General features: G+C 46.7%; 1 protein-coding gene across 1 annotated transcript; it reads left to right on the top strand.

Annotated features, from left to right (window-relative positions):
* The first annotated feature begins 9,253 nt into the window (after window positions 1-9,253).
* LOC309537921 (ly6/PLAUR domain-containing protein 3-like) lies at window positions 9,254-25,235 on the top strand. The gene is made up of 5 exons (XM_082233065.1): window positions 9,254-9,428; window positions 18,245-18,376; window positions 18,831-19,001; window positions 19,997-20,137; window positions 20,912-25,235. The coding sequence occupies exons 1-5, from the start codon at window positions 9,365-9,367 to the stop codon at window positions 21,457-21,459; spliced, it is 1,056 nt and encodes a 351-aa protein (XP_082089191.1). The 5' UTR covers window positions 9,254-9,364; the 3' UTR covers window positions 21,460-25,235.
* Window positions 25,236-25,740: the final 505 nt, after the last annotated feature.

Raw genomic sequence — 25,740 nt, 5'->3', positions numbered from 1 at the left:
AGAATACAGTGGCACTATTACTTCCCTTGATCTAGATGCTATACTCCTATTGATGCAGCCCAGAATTGCATTGGCTTTTTTAGCTGCCGCGTCACACTGTTGGCTCATGTCAAGTTTGTGGTCAACCAAGACTCCTAGATCCTTTTCACATGTACTGCTCTCAAGCCAGGTGTCACCCATCTTGTATTTGTGCCTCTCATTTTTTTTGCCCAAGTGCAATACTTTACATTTCTCCCTGTTAAAATTCATCTTGTTTGTTTTTGCCCAGTTCTCTAATCTGTCAAGGTCGTTTTGAAGTGTGATCCTGTCCTCTGGGGTGTTAGCCACCCCTCCCAGTTTGGTGTCATCTGCAAATTTGATCAGGATGCCCTTGAGTCCATCATCCAAGTCGTTGATAAAGATGTTGAATAAGACCGGGCCCAAGACAGAACCCTGTGGCACCCCACTAGTCACTCTTCTCCAGGATGAAGAGGAACCATTGATGAGTACCCTTTGGGTTCGGTCAGTCAGCCAGTTACAAATCCACTGAGTGGTAGCATAGTCAAGACCGCATTTTACCAGCTTCTTTACAAGAATATCATGGGGCACCTTGTCAAATGCCTTGCTGAAATCAAGGTAGGCTACATCCACTGCGTTCCCTTCATCTACCAGGCTTGTAATTCTCTTATTCTATAACTAAAGAAGTAGCTATACAAAGCTCTACAAGGAGACAAAGTAAGGCCTGCATGTGCCTGCCAGAATCAAATTGCAAACCCTAGTTTATATAAATAAAAAGGCAGTATAAGTGCGGTATATGATATGATATTATTTTTGTATTTCCTTTCAGTCCAGAAGAATCACCAATAAAATACACACCACAATAACACCAGGATTGCTTCTGCAGCACATGGTACAGTTCTGACAGTATATAAACCAGTAGTGCCTGAAGAGCACACATATTAAGCATGTGTGTGTATCTGAAGAAGTGTGCATGCACACGAAAGCTCATACCAAGAACTAACTTAGTTGGTCTTTAAGGTGCTACTGGAAGGATTTTTTTTATTTTGACATGTTAAGCAGTGAGAGTGATAAATTTAAGAACTAGGAAGAAAATCAGAAATGAATTACCCCAGATCAGAAAACTACCCTTCATGGGCAGGGCCCAAATCCTGTCCAATTTCAAAAATGGCTCATAACAGGCTCACCCCAGCATCAAAAAGTCCTTCCTGGCACCTGTCTCTCCCCTTTCTCAAAAAGTGTCATTGCAGAAAAAGGAAAGGCCAATGGCAGGGAACATGTTTGCTAAGAGGGAACCAGGAGGGGGCCCTTCTAGGTAGTGGTGCCCTCCCTGTGGAACACCCTCCCTTCAAATGCCAAGGAGATGAAGAATTATACAACTTTTAGAAAACACCTGAAGTCAACCCTGTATTGGGAGGTTGTACACTGATGCTCTCACATCTATCGTTCTGCCCACTTTTACATCTGACCAATGGAGACGAGTCCATTAGGAAGAATGCACCAATCGCTTACCAACCTCAATCTGGCCTCAACGAGCCCCCACCTGCCTGCCTTCCCACCTACAACCAGCCCAGGGAGTAGCACTCTCTGCAGCACATTTCCCTTAGACTTGCTCAGTGTTGCTACTTGTAGAACTCTGCAGGGAGAAGGAGGAGAAGGAGAGAAAAAATAGAATTGCTTGGCTTTGCCTCTCATTGGCTCCATCTACCGATGGCCTCCCTGTCTTCTGTTCTATCAGTCTGAATAGCCATCAGCCACCACTGCATCTGATCCTACCCACCACTGGAATGCAGCTCCCAGAAGTTTGCTCACAAAGGAATGTGTCTGGGAAATGTTCCTCAGCCTGGGTCTACTTCCTCCTGTTTTGTATAACAGATAGAATGACTCTTAATTACAACAATTACCTTTCCATCAGGAAGGAAGGAAGACACCAAGTTACTGGAAATAGCCTTGGATGCAAAACAGTTGGAGGAAGGAGCTAGAGGAAGCAGGAGTGCTTTTCTGGGTGCTGCAGAAGCTGTCCAACAGGTTCCCCTGCTGGTCTCAACCCTTAATCTCTGACTGATGGGGAAAATGGTAACTGGTAACTGATGAAGGGTCAATGTTGAGTTGATGTCAGGGGCTGGCAGGAAAGTGGGTTCATCCACAGGTCAGAAGGGAGACTCAGTGACTCGAAGTAAAGCCAGCAGTTTTGTTCAGGAAATTAGCATACAGCAGAGATCACTCAGGCACAGCTGCCTCCGTAAAGATGTTCCCAAGACTGGCTCTTGGCACCTCCTCCTCCTCCTAACCCTCCTCTTCCAGATGTCTTCCAAGCAGGCACAAACTCCAGCAGGTGGAGGGAGGGGGCCTCAAGCTTGTCTACCTTTCTTTTCAGCTACATGTAAAGCTCTGGAGTCAAAGGGGAAAGGGAGCTCAATGCAGAGAGACCAGGCAGCTGCTGTGAAGCTGTGGCACCATCTGGCCCCTCCTTGTCCTCTCCTTCAGTTCCTGAGCTCAAAGTGTGGCCCTGTGCATCCAGTTCCCTGCCTGGGGCTCTTCTTCTTCTTCTTCACTCAAGCCCCCTGTTTCTTTCACCTCCTGACTTGCACCCTCCTCTGATCTGTCTTCTGTGCCCCACCACCCCTCCCCTTGGCTGACCCTTCTTCCTCTGTGGCTTCCCTAGGGAGTTCCTTGGCTGAAACTTCCCACCACTCCTTGTCACCCAGCCAGTCCCTGATAGTTGATGTGCCATTTCCATCATCCATGAAGCACTTGCAAGAGGCCAATGGCAGAGCCAGCCCATTTAAAGGGCCTGCAATCCCACACCTTCCCAAGATCCCACCTGGCCCCATGAGATGCAGAAGCCAGTAGGAGAATCACTCTCCCACCCCTGGCTATAGTGGCATCTTCACTGCCCCACAACCCACCTCCAGCTTGGAAATCCTTCAAAAAGGTCACCATAGCTGGGATTGGCCCATACAGGCAAAGGGTTGTAGTCCACTAAGTTCTACTCAGAGTAGACCTGTTGAAATTAAGGGACCCAAGTCAGACATGTCTATCAACTTCAATGGGCCTACTCTAAGTAGGAGTCTAAATTTGAAAACAACCCAGTATGATGTGTGGAGCATGGTGTGCCTAGGGATGTCAGTGACTTCCCATCCTAATTGTAATCAGATCTATACAAGTTCAGCTTCTTCAGCTTATCCAACAGTGTCAGGCATTTCCAGATTGCCACTGGATTATCACTGGACCCATATCTTCCACAATACTATACACTTATCTATAATTTTTGCTCCTTTCTATCCTTCTCTTTAAATAAGATCTAAACTGGACAGTTTAAGAGGAAATCTTCAAGCAGAGAACTGTCCTCTGAGAGTCCTTCAAAACAGACGACCTGCCTCTGTTAAGTAGGACATGAGATTAGCCTAGAAGTCAGCTTGAATGAGTCTAATTGGATATGCTGTCAGGGAAAAGTTCACAGGATTATAGCCTTGGCCCATTCTATCTCCCACACACCCACAACCCCAGAGGAACACATTGACACATGCAAGACAAACCAGTTCAGATTTAACTGCCAGCCAGGTAACTGCAGGGCCCGTAACAATAATAAAAAAGCCTCTCCAGCTGTTTTTCTTAAAGTGAATAATTTAAAGATAGGTTTATAATTACAACAGTACCTGTCTAGGCAACTAGGATGTAAATTTCTTCCAGTTTACATCCTGGAGTTCCCAAAACTGAGTTGTGGAATTGTTGGGAACACAGATTCTTGTTGAGCAGGGGGTCAGAGTTACTGTACTTTGTCAACAGTCTTGTGATAGGCTGAAATTCCACAGGTGCTCCTGTCCCAGGCATGGAATTGCAGCTTCACCTGTTGAATAGCTTCCTCTCCTGTGGAGAGGAACATAGGAGCATAGGAAGATCCTCCTGCATCAGGCCAATAGCCAATCTAGTCTACTATCCTGTTCTTACAGTACTACAGTAGCCTACCAAATGCATGTGGGAAACTTGCAAGAGCACTCTGCCTTCCCGGTATGCAGAATAGCAACTAGTATTCAGAAGCATTCCTTCTGTAGAATTACTGCCTACAGCCAGAATGTGGCAGCTAGACTGGTGACTGGGAGTGGCCGCCAAGACCATATAACACCAGTCCTGAAAGACCTACATTGGCTCCCAGTACGTTTCTGAGCACAATTCAATGTGTTGGTGTTGACCTTTAAAGCCCTAAACAGCCTTGGTCCAGTATACCTGAAGGAGCATCTCCACCCCCATCGTTCTGCTCAGACACTGAGGTCCAGTGTCAAGAGCCTTCTGGCAGTTCCCTCCCTGCGAGAAGCAAAGCTACAGGGAACCAGGCAGAGGGCCTTCTCAGTAGTGGTGTCTGCCCTGTGGAACACCCTCCCATCAGATGACAAAGAGATAATCAACTACCTGACATTTAGAAGACTTCTGAAGGCAGCCCTGTCCAAGGAAGTTTTTAATATGTGACATTTTAATGTATTTTTAATCTCTGTTGGAAGCCGCCCAGAGTGTCTGAGGAGGCCCAGCCAGATGGGCAGGGTACAAATATTATTATTATTATTATTATTATTATTATTATTATTATTATTATTAGCAACAGAGCATAGTCGTTATGACGAGTAACTCTTGAAAGCCTTCTCCTCAATGAATTTGTCCAATCCTCTTTTAAAGCCACCCAACGATGGATCTACACTGGTTGTTTATATCATTAAAAATGTGTTACAGTGGTACCTTGGTTCTCAAACGCCTTGTTACTCAAACAACTTGGAACCCAAACACTGCAAACCTGGAAGTAAGTGTTCTGGTTTACAAACCTTTGTCGGAAGCCAAACATGCTCCATTTTGAGTGTTACGCTTTTGATTTGAGGACCACACTTCTGTTTTGAGTGTTACGCTGAGGTCAGCCTGTTTTTGCTATTTATTTTGAGTTTTTGTTTTTGTGGCTCTTTTTGTTTTGTTTTTGTGGCTGTGTAGAACCCAGTTCAGCTACAGATTGATTGATTGATTGATTGATTGATTGATTGATTGTGTGACTGCAGTACATTGTTTATTGCTTTCATTTTATGGATCAATGGTCTCATTCATGTTAAATTGCTGCTTTAGGGGTTGTTTTTAAAAGTCTAGAACGGATTAATGCCAGGGGTCAGCAAACTTTTTCAGCAGGGGGCCAGTTCACTGTCCCTCAGACCTTGTGGGGGGCCAGACTATATTTTTTTTGGGGGGGATGAACGAATTCCTATGCCCCACAAATAACCCAGAGATGCATTTTAAATAAAAGCACACATTCTACTCATGTAAAAACACGCTGATTCCCAGACCGTCCGCAGGCCGGATTTAGAAGGCGATTGGGCTGGATCCGGCCCCTGGGCCTTAGTTTGCCTACCCATGGATTAATCCATTTTGCATTACTTTCTATGGGAAAGTGCGCCTTGGTTTTGGAACGCTTTGGTTTTGGAATGGACTTCCAGAACGGATTAAGTTTGAGAACCAAGGTACCACTGTATGAAAATGTGACACCAGACGGTGCTGTAGAGCAACGAGCCTTCGACAATGGAAAACTTCATTGAGAGTTATATAATGTTATACTTCATAACGTTTTTACAGATCAGTGTAGATACAGCCCAAGTATGTGGCCAGCACTGCTTCCTTTGCATTGTGCACTTTCTTTTATCTGTCTTTTATCTTCCAACATTCAGCTTCGCTGAGGGTTCACAAGTTCTGGGGTTATGACAGATGGAGAAAAAAACTAGTCTCTATCAGTTTTCTCCACCCAACACATATTTTTATAAACTTCTGCAAGAGAACATAAGAAGATCCTGCTGCATGAAGACAAAGACCCATCAGGCCCAGCTTCCTGTTCTCACAGAGGCCATCCAGATACCTGCAGGAAACCTTCAAGCAGGAACCAACTGCAAGAGCTCCTGTAGTTCCCAGCAACTAGGATTCAGAAGCACTACTGCACCCCCCCCCCCGAGGCGTAGCAAGGCCAGGTGGTACCAGGTGCAAAAAAAATAATTGGCACCCCCCTCCACACACATTGCAATTTTTGGGAACGTTGACCAACGTTGTTGAGCTTTCCTTTTTAGAGAGGCAGATAGGTAGCCGTGTTGGTCTGCCATAGTCAAAATAAAAAAATTCCTTCCAGTAGCACCTTAAAGACCAACTAAGTTAGTTCTTGGTATGAGCTTTCGTGTGTATCTGAAGAAGTGTGCATGCACACAAAAGCTCATACCAAGAACTAACTTAGTTGGTCTTTAAGGTGCTACTGGAAGGTGGTCTTTAAGGTGCTACTGGAAGGTCTTTAAGGTGCTACTGGAAGGAATTTTTTTATTTTTAGAGAGGGTTATTTTTAGGGGGGGCCAGCTGGGGGTGTGAGCACTGCCGGCCGGGGGTGCCAGCGCCACCTGCCAATCATGAAAATCCAACCCCCGATCGCATAAAACTGCCTGCCGGGGATGCGAGCGCCACCCTCCGGGGGGGGGGGTGCCAGTCTGATCGCTGGCCATATTTGCGAAACAGTGGACGGATTTTCACGACAATGAACGCGCCAATCCCGAAAATCCACCCGCTGGGGGGGTGAGTGCTGCCACGCCGATTTGCCCAGGGGAATTTGGTCACACACACCCCAGGCATGACACCCGGGGTGGACCCCACACCCCACATCCCCCTTGCTACCAATCATGGAGACAAACCATCGCCATCATGGCTAGGAGTCCTTGTTAAAGCGTAAGAGCCTTGGCAGTAAAAAGTGAAAACCACTATTAAACAACACACACACACACACACACACACACACACACACAGCCTTTGTCTAGAGCTCAAAAAGTAAGCCAGAAGTCCTGACTCATCTTCTCATTTTCATTTTGTCCACCCAGTTCACCCATCACATCCAATTTCTCACACTAGATTGGCATGCATCACGTATGTTCAGCCAACCACGTGGGGGAGTGCTGCGATGGTCTGTGTTTGCATGTGTTCTGGCATGTTCGGTATGTCACATGATGCTCCAAAGTCGTAGGTGGAGGCCAATGAATCAGGTTAGGTGCTCAATCAGATTAGGTGCTGAATCACAGTTCCTGACTGTGCTGAGTCACACGCAGTCAGCCCCATTCTTTCCATGATGCAGAATTATCCACACTAATCCTGGAGGTGGAGCAGGGACCACCTTAGCAACAAGGGACCACTCCTACACCTGAGTCACCTTGTTGCATTGTGGAGTTGCCAATTTTTCCTATGGTTTTTGCTGCACCTCTAAAAAAACTGTTTCATTTACAGGCATTAGCAGAAGACAAACTTTTCTCTTTATACTACAAAAAGCTCCACTAGGCAGCTTCTGCAGATAAAGCTGTTCCTAAATCAGAACTATACCTTTCCAACATTATCTCCCTCCCTCCTTTTTATCACTTAAATTCAGAATGAGCAGGGGAGCAGCTGAGGAGAGTTGATTCCTGGATTTTCAGAAGCTGTCACAGTTTCTAATTTGATCCCAGAATGTCCTGCTTTTTCTTGGGACATCCCTATTTTCATCGGAGAAATGGTGGAGAGTATGGAGTTATGCAACCCGCAAGCCAAGGAGATAAGTAACTAGGCAGAAAACCAGGCAGAGGGCCTTCGCAGTAATGACACCCGCCCTGTGGAACACCCTCCCATCAGATGTCAAGGAAATAAACAACTATCTAACTTTTAGAAGACATCTGAAGGCAGCCCTGTTTAGGGAAGTTTTTAATGTTTGATGTTTTATTGTGTTTTTAATATTCTGTTGGGAGCTGCTCAGATTGGCTGGAGAAACCTAGCCAGATGGGCGGGGTATATATAATAAAATAATAAAATAGTAATACAACCTTTAGAAGATATCTGAAGGCAGTCCTGTATAGGGAAGTATTTTTTCAATGTTTAATGTTTTATTATGTTTTTTATATAGGTTGGATGCCACCCAGAGTTACTGTGGCAACTCAGTCAGATGGGCAGGGTATATCAATATCATCATCATCATTAAATAAGATATCCATATTTTCATCTGAGAAATGTTGGAGGGTATGCTATAGCTGAAATACCAGTTTCTGGAAGCTGCAGTGTGGAGAGAGTGTGTTTTTGTGCTCGAATCCTGCTTGCAAGTTGGCCACTGTGAGAAAAGGATGCTGGACAAGACTGGCCATAGGCCTAATCCAGCAGGTTCTTATGTTCTTATCAGAAGCCCCTGCCACAAATGGAAGCAGACTGTGATGGCCTGGGACTCGGGTTCGGATTCGGAGCCAGAGGAGTCTCAGTCCGCACTGAATCCTTTGCCCATCTGAACCTATTCTGGGGCCTGATTCTAAAGAGCTCCAGTCTGCACAGGTTCCCCTGCAACAAGCACCAGCTGGGCCAAGTCAAGTGCCTGAGCTAGCCCTGGCTCCAGATGTGGGGATTACCTCGTTGCCTCCAGCTGGGCAATCACTTACAGCTGCTCCACTACCAGTTGAGTCAGGGGAGACTGAGGTGGCCTCTGGGCCTAGTAACCCACCAACATCTCCCAAGCTGCAGAGACTGAGGTCTGAGAGAAGGAGAGACCTGAGTACTCGCAGGAGGAGTGCTTGCCTTCGGGCAAGACATGGAGGTGAGTCACCGGGGGACCAGGACCAGCCGTTACCCCGACAGAGATAAAAGGCTGCTGGACCCCGCCCCAGGTTGCGGGAGCAATGTTGCTGTTTGCCAGAACCTGCCTGTGATCCTGTGCCTGACCTTGCCTGGTTTCCTGCCTCGTGTCCTACCTTGGCCCTGTCGGACTGACTCCTCGCGGAACCCTTGGATTTGGGACCGGACCTGGATCGCGTTACACGGGTTACCACCGGGCCCAGCACACAGACCTTCCAACCACCCCCCTCTCCCAATGCTGTACCACTCAAGGAAATCTGGGTAGCCTTACGACAGCATCTTCTGTAACCTCTGCAAGAGCGGTGCTTTCTCCAGGTCCCGCTCACTGCCCAGACTTGCCCACAATTATCTTCCCCTGCCTCGAAGCCCTGGGCTAACAGCATCAAAAGATATCCCACAACTGGCTCTTCAGGTTTCCCCGATGGAGACACCTTCCCAATAACCGGCCTTAAAATGCTGAGGAAGGGAAGTGATGGGCCTTGGGCCTGGAGAGGAAACATGAAGAAAGGAGGGCGGAGGGCGGGGTGGAGTGGAGATGCTTTGGGCCATCATCGAAATACTGAGCAACGCAGCTTAGAGGAGGTGTGTCTCATGGGGGAGCCTGAGACGCCCCGCCCAAGCTGTCTGCTCATATTTAATGTCTTAGCTTCATCTTTCAGACATTGACGGCAGCAAGACGCACCCAGCACAGGTGGGGAAGAGTTGAGGCCTGGAGGACTTACCGAGCAGAGCAATGGGCACTCACTTTCTCCTCCATGCATCTGTCTTTCTAGTGGCGGTGACGTTCTTCATGAAAGGTAGGGGTGATAGAAGACTCATTCGTTTGGCTGCGACAACAGGATCATGCCAACATGGAACCCCATAGAATCTGGGGTGGGCCTGGATGGGTGGCAATGCTGTAGAATGGGGGGCCCGGGATGATGAAGTCAGGTAGGGTCTCTCTTGTAGGATCTGTGAAAAGTATATGTTTCATCATGATCTCTGTGGAGGGAAACAGGAATTGAAAATGTCAATAGCAGAGTGTCTGGCATGAGAAGGAGAAAGAGCCTATCGCCTGTATTATGGAAGATGCGATTGAGGGACATGAATGTGCATTGCCTGCATTTGTACATCACATACGCCTATTTACATGCCTAAATCCTAGCAGAGGACTAAAGAAACCCTCCAGATTTCAGCTGAATAATCATATGACTCAGTTGATTCATTGATAAACACTGCATCAATAATATAAAAAGCCTGAGGGAATCAGGCCAATGGCCCATGTAGTCTAGCATCCTGGCCTCAGTGGCCACCCAGATACTTGTGAGAAACTGGCAAGCAGAAACTGAGCAGTTGCCCCTCCAGTAGCTTCCTGAAACTGGTAATCAGAGGAGGCAGCTAATAGTAATCATGGTATAGCATGTAGTAATCATGGCAATCTAAAGATAAAGCACACCTTGTGTTTAGATAACGCATACATGCGACACTGAAAGCTTTATCTTAGACGACGCATTTCCTGTTTAGGAAGATAATGCCTCCAGTAATGGCGGGGGGTGCAGGGAAGCACAGATCTGGGACTTTTTTCAGAGCAGGAGTGATGATGGCACCTGTCACCTGAGTACCAGAGTAACCTAGGGACTTTCCTTGCTCCAACAAGTGAATGAGGCGATAACAAGGCTTTCAAGTTGTTTGTGACAGATTAGAACAGAGGAAGTCAGAGAACGAGATTCAAACAGATATTTCTTTTATTTTCTGTGGGGTTCTTAAATCGTGCTAGCAGTTTCATTGCTTTGAGCATGAGCTAAACACTTCATTGCAGCTGAATAGAGGTCTTTTGTGGACGCTTATTGTGTTTTACAAGTCAAACCTATGTAGTCTTACTCTGTGAAGACTATGCATAATAATCCACTGGACATTATGCTGTTGCTGTGTATGCAACATGCACACACACATCTATACCAACCTATCTGTCATGGATCAAGACCTGCATCAGGGAAGGACTGTGGCTTAGTGGTAGAGCATCTGTTTTGCATGCAGGAGGTTCCTGGGTTCATTTTATGGCATCTCCAAGTAGGTCTGGGAGAGAAAATCTGGAGGGATGCTGCCAGCCTGTGTGGACAATGCTGAGCTAAATGGACCAATGGTCCCACTCTGTATAAAGCTTCTCTGCTCCATTTTTTTTACTCTGTCATGAAAACTTGATGAGAATAATAAGGTTGTTGCACTTCATCATTTAACACTACACCACTGAAGGACACACAAGATGGAGCTTGCAGCCCACAGCCACATTAACACAATTTACTTGTTAAAATAAAAGCATGTGGCCTTATGAACTGGGAGCACCTTTTTAACCTCTCAAAATGTTAGCCACCAATGAGTCTAACCACCTCACAGGAGAACTTGTATCCTTAATTATGGCTCTGGTCTGGGCCATAATTACCCTTGGCAAGTCTTATGCAACCTTTTCTTGATGTAGGAGAAGTTGTTGTCTGCTCTCAAGGATGGTATGTAAGTGGCTACTGAAGTTTGACTTGGTAGACCTGGGTTCAGATCTCTCCTAGCTCTTAAGCTTGTTGTGAGGCATTAGGCCAAGGGCAGGGAACCAGTCCCTTGCCCTCAAATGTTTTGGGACTCCCAGCTCCCATCAGCCTCAGCCATCTCAGTCAATCTCAGGGATGATGGGAGATAGAGTTCAACAACATCCACAAGTTCCTCGCCTTATCACAATTTCTCTGCCTAACCGACCTCACAGGGTTGCTGTGAGGATAAACTGGGAGGATTGCCTCATGTCTGTCACCATGAGCTTCTTAAAAGAAGGGTGGAACGTAAGGCTGGTAATTAAACAGCCCTGACCGAGGGCACAATATGGAGACGATTGGCTTAGGTTTCTTTTCCCAACCCATCACAAAGGCCCATCGGGGCTGGTTGTGAATCCATCCAAGGGTTTCATTTTATCCTCATCACATCTTTGGGAACGCCAAGAGGTGTGGCGAAAGCAGGAAGCCATGAAACAAGCGCAGACTTGTTCCAGTGTACGGTCTGAAGGCACCTAAGGCCACCACCTTGCTGGAACTATGCAGGTCTGCCTCTGGTCAGGGCCTGGATGGGAGCATAGCTGTCAACTTTCCCCCTTTCTTACGGGGAATCCTATTCAGAATAAGGAAACTTCCCTTTTAAAAAGAGAAACGTTGACAGCTATGGATAGGAGTCTGCCTCAGAAACAACATGTCTGCCACTTTGGGTTCCATGATGGAAGAAAAGCAGGATACAAATGAAAGGGAGGAAATACGTGAGCTTATCAGGCTGGACCTAACAATCCTAAAAGGGCGCTGAACATCTGTAGTGTCCATCCATGTGTGAGGAGAATTTTACCACAAAACATCTGGAGGAGCGAAAGCCTGCCAAGATTCTCCTCACCTCATGGGCAGACAGCAGAAGCTACAGCTCCCAACAAGGCATTGCACTACCTCTGTCTCTGCCCTATTCCCCTCCTTTTCCTCCCCTCCCCTGCTTTTGCCATCACAAAAGAACCAATGCTGCTTCTTCCCTCCCTCAAGAAGGGCCATGGGGGTCCTTCCACAGTGTGAGGCATTCTGGGCAAGGTGGCTGGGAGCCATTTTGTGCCCTTCCAATGTTTACATGGTACTTGAGGCTTTCCCCCTCCCTATGTTTAAAGAGTGTTTATAGCGACCATTGAAAAAAACCACAATGGCAGCACAGACACTGGTGGAGGGCAGGGGCACCAGTGCCCGGAAGTCAATGATGCAAGCAATTGGGAGGTCCTGGGGTGGGGTGCCAGTTCAGATACAGTGGTACGCTTCAGGTTACAGACGCTTCAGGTTACAGACTCCGCTAACCCAGAAATAGTACCTCAGGTTAAGAACTTTGCTTCAGGATGTGAACAACAAATGCACGGTGGTGGCGTGGTGGCAGTGGGAGGCCCCATTAGCTAAAGTGGTACCTCAGGTTAAGAACAGTTTCAGGTTAAGAATGGACCTCCAGAATGAATTAAGTTCTTAACCCGAGGTACCACTGTACTTGCCACCCGAGGCAACTGTTGCAGCTTCCCTCATGAAAGGACCTGCCCTGCCCCTCAATAAGTTACAGCTTGGCCATTTGTATTGAGTGCCACACAGAGAGAGACAGCTGAGGACAGCTTTCAGCTTAGGCCACTCATGGTCAAACCCAGCCTGTCCTCTTCTGTTTAAATGTCAAAGAGAAAAAGTCAAGGTCAAGAAGGAAGTCTATAATTACGCCTGTGGCCTGTTTGAATAGATTATTTGTAAATAAAAAATGAAAGCAGCATTTTTATTGATAGTTCCAGGGGTTTTGTCCCCAAGAGGCGGACTTGTAAAAGGAACCTTCCATGGGCCACACAGAGTTTGCATGTCTACAGACTCACTGTTGCCAGCTGCTGTGGCTTCTCTACCTCCTCACTGCTGCCAACTGTTTGCTTGCCAAGTAGAGCCAATGAGCCGCCAGGCAGTGGCAACTGCATCCCTTCTTCCTCACCCCTTGCTTGCTCTTGACCTCTGGGCCTGAGTGAGAGGCAGGTGACAAATCAGGTCACTATGGTGAGGAGGAAGAGGAGGAGGAGGGAGTCCAGAAGCATTTTGCCAGTGGCCTTCCTGCTGCAATGTGGGTTCTCAGCAGCTGCCCAATCTCACTGGCATTAAATGGGGCCAAACATGTATTTATCTGTTGCATTTATACCCCACCTTTCCTCCAAGGAGCTCCAGGTAGCATACATAGTTTTCTCCTCACAACAACCCTGTGGGGGTAGGCTAGGGTGGGAGGGAGTGATTGGCCCAAGGTCACCCAGTGAGCTTCATGGCTGAGGGGGGATTGGAACTCTGTTCTCTGAAGCCCCAGCACAACACTCTAACCACTTCTCTGCACTGGCTCTTCACTATCCATTACAAAGAAACCTGTCTGCATGCTCTCCCCCGGGGGCTTCCTACCTGGTGTCTAATCTGATGAGTTTCAGGCGCCAGCCTAAGAGTTTTATTTGACTGGGCATTTAATGAGCAGAAAGTTTGGTGTTGCCATTTGAGGCTAACTGTTTCTTCTCGCTCAATTTTTAATTTATTTGTTGTTTTACTAAGGGTCAATATCATTTGACTGATAGTTGATTTTGCTTGTTGTAAACAAAACCTGCTTCAGAAGGGGGAGTTTTTGCATGGAGAAGCAGTAAGAGGAGGAGTTGCTTAACCCACTCTTCCTCCAGCTCTTCTTCTTCTTCTTCTTCTTCTTCTTCTTCTTCTTCTTCTTCTTCTCCCCCCCCCCTCAAAAAAAAAGGGTGTCCCACAAAACTGGAAAGCTGCATGTTTAGCCTGGCTTTCAGAGAGAGAGGAAAACAGTGGCTTTTGCTCTCAGGGCTTAATTTGCCTCTGGGAGAATTACAGTGGTGGATTATTCAAGTCTCACTGGTATTATGCTTTGCAACACACACCCAGCTGCCCAGTAAACCAGGAGCTGGGGAATTTTTCCCAGCCCAACAGCTGCATTCCCTTCCAGGCAACCTTCTAGCCACATGCCAGGATGGGCGGGTCTGCAAGAAGCAGAAGTGGGCAGAGCAACAAATGATAATTTAACCTTTGGGCAGTGGACCAGTTTCTGCGGATGCTCTCAGCACATGCCTCTTTGTCCTCCATCCAGGCAACCAAAGAGTTCAAAAGCACCTTCCGGCCAGGCAAAAACACTAAAGGAGGATTCAAAGCCACAGCCAGTGAGGAGTGTCTCCTGAGGGGATAGTTGCAATTGGTTGGAGCTGTCAGTTTGGGAATGTGCCCCTTCAAAGACAAGCTACCCCATATTCATACCCTCCAACATTTCTCCTATGATAATAGAAAAAAATAACTGAATACACACACACACACACACACACACACACACACACACAATATCAGATTTCTTCTAAAGGTTGTATCTCCTTGGTTTGAGGGACTCATAACTCCATACCCTCCAAAAATTTTCTGATAAAAATAGGGATGTCTTAAGGAAAAGCGGGACATTCCAGGATCAAATTAGAAACCGGGGTGGCTTCTATAAATCTCAGATTGTCCCTGGAAAATGGGGATACTTGGAAGGCCTGCATATTTCATATCCTTCCAGAAGGCCTGGAGGTTTGGAGGAGCAGCCGTGGCTGCCATGGGGAGAACAGAGAGTGCAGTGGAACTTGTGACTGAAAGCTATCCGGGCAGGCCCTGGGGTGCTCTTACACAGCTGGGAGCGTCTCTATTAATATTAGCCCCACCCTAGGGTGGGGTCTTCTCAGAACCGGAGCAGACACGGCCCTGCAGGAAGAGGGATGGAGGAAAGACAAGGAAGAAGGAGCTGGGAGAAGGGAGTGGATAGGGAAGATGAGTGCAATGCAATGCAGGCAGGATCAATTTGCTGGTGGTCTTTGCAGGGTGGGCATGGTCAGGCAGAGCCGAGACTGACAAAGGGGCAAAAGCACAGGAGAATGAGGCATAAAGTGAAATGACACTTAAAAAAAAAAAAACCCTCCTCAGATTTTAGGTTGAGGAAGTATGCACACAAAGGCAGCACAGTGACACACTTTTGCGGGCCTGAGCATGTGCCTGACCTGGCAGACTGCTGGCGCCACCCATGACGTGGAACCGAAATCTGCACTTTGCTCAGCTGCACATTCCTTGCCTGGTGTTAGTGCCCTGTCCAGAGAGAGGGGTGGGGGGGAGAAAAGGAAAGTCCACACAGGGCACAAAGGTCAGCACAGGCTTGGTTTGTTTATCGGCCATTTTCCTTTCCCAGGGAAGTTTTTAATGTGTGACATTTTAGTGTTTTTTGGTTTCTATGGAAGCCGCCCAGAGTGGCTGGGTAAACCCAGCCAGATGGGCGGGGTACAAATAATAAATTATTATTATAATAATAATAATATTCCCAGGGAACTGTTGTTCCGCCGAAAGGCTTAGGGCAGGGCAAGCTGACCTGGGGCCCTCCTAGTGCCCCAGTTCCCATCAGCCCCAGCCGTCAACTCAGTGGGCAGGGATGGGGGGAATCGTAGTCCAAAACATCGGGATGACATTTGGCTACCTCTGAGCTAGCAGTATCAGAGAATCCTCTAGCAGAATTCTCAACATGGTTGCAGCTTGGTAAACAAACAGAGCTGCTATGCAGAAAATAATTCCCGATCTCTGTTTATTATCAGAGCCAATAAACTCAGTTTCCAGAGGCAGCTCATGAGAAGAAACCACAGAATAAACAAAAGAATGAGTACAATTTGTTATGCTGCCTCTTTATCATATTAGTGCATGTTCATCACTGCCCTAGCCTTCCCTGTGACACAGGGTGCTGCAGAAATCAAGTTGTTGTTGTTGTTCCTCACATGAGATAAAGCAAAGCAAAACAGTTCCAAGGGCAACATGTCTGCTCACAGGTAAATCCCATTGAGTACAATGGACCTTACCCCTGGGCCAGTGGGTATAGCAGGGAATACAGGAAATGTTGCTGGACTCCAACTCCCATCAGCCCCAGCCAGAATGGCCAGTGATCAGGGATGATGGCAGCTGTAGTCCAGCAACATCTGGAAGGCCACAGGTTCCTCATCCCTGGAGTATTGGATTGTGCCTTCCAATATATAAAATGAACAAAAGCAGCACAGGTTGTCAAAACCCTCACCAACGAAACAAAATAAGATATTTAAAACCATCTGCAAACCGTGCTAGATGAAATTCTCTATGATTAAAAAAAAAAAATCCATTAAGATTATTGTCAGTCCCCCTTTGGCCTCCCTATTACTGTCACTGGAATTTGCCCACTGGGAGAGACACGAGCTAGTTTATTTGTTCCGTAAAGTGGTAAGATGTTCCCTGTCCTGTACCACTTCAGACTGCAGAGGGCAGTGTGGTATGCTGAGGTTTGCAAGTTTGAAATCGACTCTTCCAGGACACAGAAAACAAGGCGTCAGGGAGAAAGGTTCAGGCTGGTGCCTTTTGGGCACATTGCGACCCAGTCACAGCAACAATGAAGTCCTGTTCCACCATGTGTGCATGTTCTAAGATGGCAGAGTTGCGCAGAGGACTGTGCTGCATGCTTCCCCACCCCCACCCCAAATGCTTTGTATCAGATCTTAAAAGCTCGGCTCCAGATGTTCCTTCAATCATTTGTATCAGTGTCCAATTCTGTTTGGTATTAAAACAGGAACAGATCGATTAATTATACACTTGGAGCTGTACTTTCCTCACTTCTTTATTACACAGAACTAATAAATAATAAATAATATTAGGGACAGTGGGTGGCACTGTGGTCTAAACCACAGAGCCTAGGGATCAGAAGGTCGCTGGTTCGAATCCCCACAACGGGGTGAGCTCTCGTTGTTCAGTCCCAGCTCCTGCCCACCTAGCAGGTCTAAAGCATGTCAAAGTGCAAGTAGATAAATAGGTACCGCTCCGGCGGGAAGGTAAACTGTGTTTCCGTGCACTGCTCTGGTTCGCCAGAAGTGGCTTAGTCATGCTTGGCCACATGACCAGACAAACGCCGGCTCCCTTGGCCTATAGAGCAAGATGAGCGCGCAACCCCAGAGTTGTTCATGACTGGACCTACGGGTCAGGGGTACCTTTACCTAATAAATAATATTGCTAAAGTACATAGTACGTCTTACAACTTACAACGTTTTGGGAGTACTTGAGTTTTATAGCTAGCCATATATCTGATCTGTTTCAGAGATTCTTGCCAAATGTCTTCCGGCAGAACATATGAAAGTTGTCAGATGTCAGCGTAAAGGGTCCCGCTCTTTTAACACCAGTCATTCTGCAAATTGTAAAAACATGTTTTTGTAGTGTGGGAAACCGATATCAACAGAGCTGGAGGTGTGTTTTTTAATATTAAAAAAATTAAGCATTACATTGGCCAAAGGAGGGATCGTTTTGTGCTTTTGCAATGTTATCTCACAACCATCTCTTTCATCAAACATCATTTCTTCAGAAATGCTTGATATCAATTACCGTATTTTTCGCTCTATAACACGCACCAGACCATAACACGCACGTAGTTTTTAGAGGAGGAAAACAAGAAAAAAAATATTCTAAACGAAATAGTGGATATATGATTTTTGTGGTTCATGCTGTGGCCACAGACATGTGATCTGACAGTGAGTTTGGAGTAGCCCAATGCAAAAATCCTGAGGATCCATGTGGATCCATGCTTTGTAACCACGGAGGAGGGAAGGAAGGGGAACCATGGATCCTCTGCTCACGACTGCAGCAAATTCCCCCTGCCACCCGAAGGCATTCGCTCCATAACATGCACAGACATTTCCCCTTGCTTTCTAGGAGGAAAAAAGTGAGTGTTATGGTGCAAAAAATGCGGTATTTTTGTTGTGGGGGCAGTAATGCCTCTGAATACAACTTGCTGGAAACCATAGGAGAAGGAGAGTGCTGTGTTTCTTGGGTCCTGCATGTGGTAGGCCACTGTGAAAACAGGATGCTGGACTTGATGGGCCAATGACCTGGGCCAATCTTGTTTTCCATTGAGAAAATCAAATGACACCTTTTTTTTTTTTTTTGCTTGTTAATCCTCTCAGTCTAAGAGACATACTAGTTCTGCTACAGGAGAATTGTAAATCTACTTTTCTTTTTGTGCATCTTCCCCCTCCCTGCCCTCTCCTTTACAGATGCCCTGGCACTGGAGTGCCACAGCTGCGTCGACTTGGGCGATGGTGGATGCAATGCAGAGAATATGAAGAAAGTGGAGTGCCCGGCATCTACCCACGTCTGCGTGGAAACGGTGGCAGCTGTGGAATGGAGTGAGTAGGCAGCCCATCATCTTCAGTCTCTAAACCAGGGTCGGGGAAATTTGTGACCTTCCTGCTGTTGGACCTCAGATCCCATCAACCCCAACAGCATGGCGATGGTCAAGGATGATATCTCTATCTTCCACAAAAGGAGAAGCGCCAGAAAAGTTCTGCACTCCAGTCCCTTTCCTCTGTTCCAAGTTGGACAGGAGGTGCTGGTTGTAATTGCTCCATGCTCAAAGGAACCGAGCTATTTCACACCTTCCAGGGAGAAGCTGTTGGAGTGAAATCTGAACTACTAACTACTGGCTCAGATTTGAGTAATTGGTTCAGCTGGACACCCAAGGTTGCAGAGTCCTGCCTTTTGCTCCCTTGAAATGTGCAGTTTAGCCCTCTGAGTAGATCAGCCTTTGGGAAGTGCCTCTTTGTTGTCTCCCTGTATAACCTCTGCTTGTCCCGTTTGCAGGCCATGGGAAGTTCTCGGTTGGTGAAAAAGGCTGTGGGTTGGGCATGCCAGGTACCAACGACAAAGCAGTAGATGTGCATGGCATTCTGGCCTTCTCTCAGCTGCACCAGTGCAACAGCAGCCACTGCAACACCAAACTGGACATCAAAAACCTGGAGCTGGAACCCATCGGTGAGAATCTGAGCCCCATGCAGGAATGAAGGTCCTCCTTTGGATGAGAAATGGAGCTTATACCTTCTCATCCTGTTGGGACAAGGAGTTGAGTCAGAATACTGTTGTGAGTTTGGGGAGGGGAGGTTAGGCAGTGGCGTAGGAAGGGAGGTGCGGTGGGTGCGGACCGCCCTTGGTGTCATCACTGAGGGGGTGACAAAATGGCTATGAGCTATGTGAGTCTGTGGCATTTTTAGCTGTCAGGTTAATTCAGAGAAGCAGTCAGCCCAAAATGAATGCAGAACAGAACAACAAACTATATTGCAGGACAGTGGCGTAGCGTGGGGGGGTGCAGGGGGGGCCGGCCACACCGGGGGTGCAAATCCACGGGTTAGGGGGCGCAAATCCACAGGTTAGGGGGCGCAAATTACTTGCCTTGCCCCGGGTGCTGACAACCCACGCTACACCACTGTTGCTGGAATCAAGAGCAAAGACACTGGGTGCCACACCACAGGGGGCAGCATTTACTGTGGGGCCTGCAGCGTGCCCAAGCCACGGATCTCTCGTGGGAGTGACACAGTGGCTCGGGCACCTGCAGGCTCCACGCTGCCCAAAATGGCAGCATGGGGCTTGCATCCACTCGCCTCCTCTCCCTCAGCCACCCTGCAGCTGGGGGCGGGGCGGGCAGTGGCGAGGCTCGATGCAGTGTGCCCTGCCTCAGCTCGCCCCACCCAATGGGTGGCTTGCCCCGCCCCCGGGCAGAGGGCACATGCAACACTATGGGCACCTGAGCGGCTAACTACACCGCTGGGGTTAGGCTGTATGCCTGATTCCTGATTCCTGGATCCAGCAAGGATTCAATTGTTGGAATAGCTAGGCCAGCGCTGGCTGGAGCAGATGGGAGTTGTAGTCCCAGGTTGGCAAAGTTTGATTTACAGTATGCAGCCAGGTGTTTCATCCATGCTAGTGCCTGTTGCTTTTAAAATATATGTATATGCATCCTTGGTTGCTTCTAGGTAACGAGAGTGCCAGGGTTGCGAATGGCGTGGAATGTTACAGCTGTTACGGCAATGAGTGTTCACTGGACAACTCTACCACAGTCAAATGTTATGACTCTTTCCGGGGCTGTTTCCATGGAAATGTCACAATGAAAGCAGGTAAGGGCTCCGTCGGGGATCTAATCTAGCTATCATTGAATCTGGGTCCTTTGTGCATTTGCATGGGCCTGGTGAAATTTGGCAGGTCAGATGCTGGAGCTTTGATCGATCAATCTCTTTGTGACAGTCAAGGACCAGCAGTATTCAAAAATGAAACTATAAAAATAGTACCTAACAAAACAAAACGGGACAATAACAATACAATTACTAGGAACTGCATCATGTAATAGAACACTAGGCATCAAAAGCAAAATTATGACTTTGCTAGAATTAGTCCCTGGCAAGTTTTACATGCAGCCGTACAATATCTAGCCACCCTGGAAGGAGTGGGTGCATTATTCCTATCTGAAATGAGTTTTTAAAAAGGGATAAAATGCATCTAGTAGCCTGGGAGTTTCTGTAAGAGGGTTTCCATAAAACTCTCAAGTGCTGGAGTTTCTTACCTGTAAGCAATCTTCTTGATTTTGCTGGTTTAAGGGGTATGTTGTACCCCAGAGCAAGGGAGGACTTGACTGATGCCTCTTGTTTTTGGGGTGAGAGAAAAACACTGGAGTAAGAGGGTCAGACCTCATGATGTGTTTGACACTGGACTGGATAGATTTGGGCTGAATCAAGCATGTGCAAAAGAGATCAGTTATCCCTCTTCATGCTGCCATTATTTTTATTTATTTATTGAGGTTCTATGCCACCCTTCATCTACGGAAAACAGGGTGGTTTACAATATTAAAAAAACTCCCAAAATGAATAACATAGTAACATAGCAATCTTTTCCAGGCAACTTCTCACTGACCAGGCCCCTCAAGGGCTGTGTCCAAGATGAGGACTGCACCAAGGTCACGAAAGGTAGCCCAGCTATCACCGTCATGGGTTCCTGTTGCTCTGGAAGCCTCTGCAATGTTGACCTCTCCAACAAAACTTACTTCGCTCCCAAGATCCCACGACTTGCAGTCATGCCCGGGCAAGGTACCAACGCCACTGTGGCTGCCACCACTGCCACCACCACCACCACAACTTTCGCATACACTCGCAACAGCGCGCCAGCCCCTTCCACGGTTGGCAAGCCAATCCGTTCCGTTGCTGTGAGCCCACCTTCAAGTAGTCGTGACGACCATGATCATGACCATGACCACGACCATGACCACGACCATGACCACGACCACGACCATGATCATGACCACAGTGAGAGCCCAGTGAAAGATGGGAACAGAGACACTGCTGTGAAAGTTGAAGGGCGTCAGAGCCAACATCCTACAAAGGGGGATGCTGCAGGCTTGGGGGGGTCAGTCTTCCTGTCCTTGTTGCTGGCTGGGTTGCTCCTTTGAATGAAAGGAGAAGAGATGGTGTTCAACCTCCTTCCTTTCCCCCTTGCTGTTTCAGTCCTGCCCAAATACATTTGGCCCTTGTCTTTTCATACAACTTCCCCCACTCGAATTAGGCTTCTGCCTACACATGCTTTGAAACCACCAGTTTTGCAGTTCACATGGTAAATGCTTTTGCATAACACACTTTGCTTATTGGAAGCATGCCCTTATTTGCACACTTCTCCTTCGTATTTTTTTTAACCTTGCTTTCCTGGCAGACGCCTTGTAGCACATGACTTGGGGTAGCTGGAACTTGCAGCCATTTTACAAGGCAAAGTTCTTCTGTGTTATGCTTAATGTGTATCCTAAGACAGTTCTGCACTGAGAAAGCAAAGTCGAGTTCCATTTGTGTGCGAGCCTTTTCGTGGGCTCATGACATTGTGTTTGGTGCCAATACAATGGCAGCCATTTTGTACCCATCTTTCTCGATGGTGTTTACCTTGAGTCATTCTTTAGCTCGCCAAATAAGTTTTCTCTCATGGTCAAGGGGCACTGCTCTCTCCTATGCTCCACCTGTATCAGTCTACAGTATCAGATTGTTTTCAGAGGGCTGTATTATCTCATATGGGCTTTGGGGGCTGACAGAGGGCTGCTAAGCTGGCCTCCAGTGTCCAGACAAATGCAAGTCTTAAGGCAAGATAGTCTGATGGACTGCCAGATTTCCTTGGAATCCATGAAGATAATTTGCCTTTTCCAGAGTGTGATATGAATAGTTCCTGGAGGTCTATATATAACCATTCTAGGGCTGGGCGATATATCAATATATAACCCAAAACCGGCTTGAAGTCCATATCATGATATCAGCTTCATAGTTTTTGATCTGGCAATATATTGCAAATCATGGTGTGTGTGTTATGCAAAAATCGCAATGGGGGGGGGGACCGTGAAGCCAGCCAACGCCTCTACATAGCTCCATCCTTATTTCAGACATTGGGATATATCCGTATATCGCAATGTCTACTTGGTGATGTATTGCAATGTTGAAAACCAGATATCGCCCAGCCCTAAACCATGATGAACTCTTCCAACTTTTAGCATTTGAGCATCAGTTGGGCTAGGAACCAGCCAGAGTGACTGCTTCCTTCCTCTCCCAATTCTGTGCATTGCTGAGTAACAATGCATCCCCATTCGCTCTCATGCATATGTTCTCCCTATCTCTAGTGAAGGCCACCAAGTTGGATGGCTTCCAAAGAGAATTGGACAACTTCATGGAGGGTAAGGTCATGTTCTACCTCCAGTGTTGGCCACTGTGAGAATAGGGTGCTGGAGTAGATGGACCTTTAGCCTGATCCTGCAGGGCTCTTCTTATGTTCAGCTAGATGCTATGGAAATCTTTCATAGTAGCAGTAATAATTTAGATCAAAGGGCCACTGTTTCCATTTCCTTTCCCTCCCAGTATTTTATCTTTTTAGCATTTGACAGAGGTCAGAAAAAATATGTTTTGGGTTAACAACAAAAACACAAAGCTATGAAAAAGACTGAGCTGTTGATATGGGACCCAGCGATTTAGCTATTATTATTATTAATGCTGGATTTCAAAATACATCTGCAATCCTGGATGCAGAGAGGATTGAGTCCAGTTTAGGGCTGAAACAATAAAGCTGCCTTTGCCAACCTGGTGCCCTCTAGATGTTTGGGGTAGAAATTCCCATGAGCCTCAGCCAGCACATATAATCCAAGCTGAAGGGCAACAAGTTGTCAAAGGTTGAGATAAATAAATGGCAAGATTTCAAAATTAGGAGCTCTTTCCCTTGGGGGTTTGATCCTGAAATATGACAAGTTCACAAATCATAATCTGAAATATATTGAGTTCAGCTTTTCACCTGTTCAAGGGAAACTTTCCTGGTTCAATTAATGACGCTAATCTAAATTTTGCTAAAGTGAAGTCAGGTGCTGTCAAATACTGACGGCGACCGAATTGAGTGCTGCTGCTACTTGTGTGGATATAAATTGAAATGATGAGGATAACAATGCAGAATTTTCAGAAACTCATACTATTAAATATTTTCACATCCAGAGAATATACATCATCTTTGGGGCAAGATTCCTGCATTGCAGGGGGTGGAGTAGATGACTCTTGGCGTCTAGTCCAACTCAACGATTTTATGATTTGCAGAGGGTCATTGTGAGGTGCTGAGGGGGAAAGTCCATTTAACTCCAGTTGTTGGATTCAAACATGAACCAACAAAAAACACATTTAAACCCAGACCAAGTCAGTGCAGCACCAGATCAATGGATCAGACCATCAGTTGCATTTGGAGAAGATTCAGATAGTTGCCTCACCCCCAACCTCACCTCACTCACATACACATACAGTAGCCCTTAATTTAGGAATTGTCTCTGCTAAAATGTTTGAGGCTCTCTTCCGGAACACTGTTTTATGCCATATTGCCATGGGAAACATATCAGATTTCCAGCAGTTCTTTAAAATGTAGCCAGTTTCATAGCTATAAGTCAGGGCTGGGGGACCTGTGACCTTCCAGGTGTTGTGGAGTTCCAACTCCCATCAGCCTCAGCCAGCACGGCTGGTGGTCAGAGGTGATGGGTGTTGTAGTCCGCCAACATCTGGACAGCCAAACGCTACCCAGCCCTGCTCCAAGTGGTAGGAAAGGTTGCTGCTCCTTTCTCCCACATGTAGAAAGCTTTTTATGTTTTTGTGGTGTTTTTTAATATATATAAATATTATTGCAAGTCTCACATTGTGTATTTGAAGGGTAGATTATAAACATAAATAGTAAATAGATAAATGCAGAGTAAGCCCATTAAGGGTGGTAGACCACACCCTCCAACATTTCATCAATGAAAACAGGGATGTCCTATTCCATAATAATAATTATGCTATTTATATACCAACCATTAGACTGGGTTGCTCCAGGCACTCTGGGCAGCTTCCAACATATATAAAAACATAATAAAACATTAAACTTTAAAAAGGACCTCCCCTATATAGGGCTGCCTTCAGATGGCTCGGAGGGCGGATAACATCATACCTTCCAAAATTTCTCTGATGAAAATAGGGAAACATGGGACATTCTGGGATCAAATCAGAAACTGGGATGGCTTCTGTAAATGCAGGATTGTCCCTGGAAAACAGGAACAATTGGAGGGTCTGGACTGGAAGGAATGTAGGCACACGGCACATCAGAAAGTTCTCTCAAGAAAACACCACAGAAATGGAAGAGAGAGGCACCAAACTGGGGCCAGGCAAGACACACAAGATGGTGGGAAAGCTGTGACTTTTGGACACTAGTTCCCATCAGCCCCAGCCAACATGGCCAATGCTCAAGGGTGATGGGAATTGGAGTCGAACAACAGCTGGGGGTCCAGAGGTTTCCCACTCCTACTGTTCTGTTTGCTATAAAGCCCTCAGACTCTTAAGATAACTTTCCTAAGGACTCCCAAGCTGCCTCTTCAAAAAGGGCTGCTCACATCCAAGAGAAATATTGTACTGAATAAGTATTTTAACCATAAGCTCCTGGATGATACTTTTTAAATAATACTTTCAACAGGTCATATCCGCCACTTGTTGAATCTCTCTGACAACCCTTTGCTGTATAACACAGTCCTTCCTGATCTCAGTTTCTTGGGATCCTCAGGGATCTAGACATGTAAATGAATCAGCAGCTTGTCTTCTATTGCAATTAGTTTCTGATTCCTCTCTTGTCAAGGCTGGGAATATCAAGGGAAGCATGAGCTGGAGAAGGTGGAACAAATAAAGATATTGCACTTTGGCTGATGGAAGTCTGCAGTCTACCATTTTTTTAAAAAATAAATTAAATGTGTGGGGAGCTGGGAGACCCATATCAAGCTACAAGGAAGGGCTGCCACTTGTGGCAGACTGAAGGCAGATCAGGTTGAGGGAGCAATTTTGGAAAGGAGCTGGGTAGAATCAACATCAGACTTCAAGGAAGGCCTGCACAGGCCACGGGGTGCTCACCTGTGCCCTAAAGAGTGGTTTTCACATGATGGGCTGGTGAAATGATGTTGAGAAGCTTGTTTGTATTGTTGCATGCACCCCAATCTCTGAGTGGTTAGAGACTCCAGGGGGGACCAGAACAAACCCAGGGTTTCCATGGAATGAAGGTCCATGGAGACTGTGATGCTTTTATACATACACACATACATACATACATACATACATACATACATACATACATACAGCCTGAGCATAGAATAGAGGGGAATCACAGTAGATCTTGGCTCCCCATGACTATACATTCCCAAGGAGATCTCCAAGCCACA

This window comes from Podarcis vaucheri (genome assembly GCF_965113315.1).
Source record: "Podarcis vaucheri genome assembly, chromosome: 7".
Taxonomy (NCBI): Eukaryota; Metazoa; Chordata; class Lepidosauria; order Squamata; family Lacertidae; genus Podarcis; species Podarcis vaucheri.
Note: the sequence above shows the minus strand (reverse complement) of the source record. Positions and strands in the feature narration are given on the sequence as shown.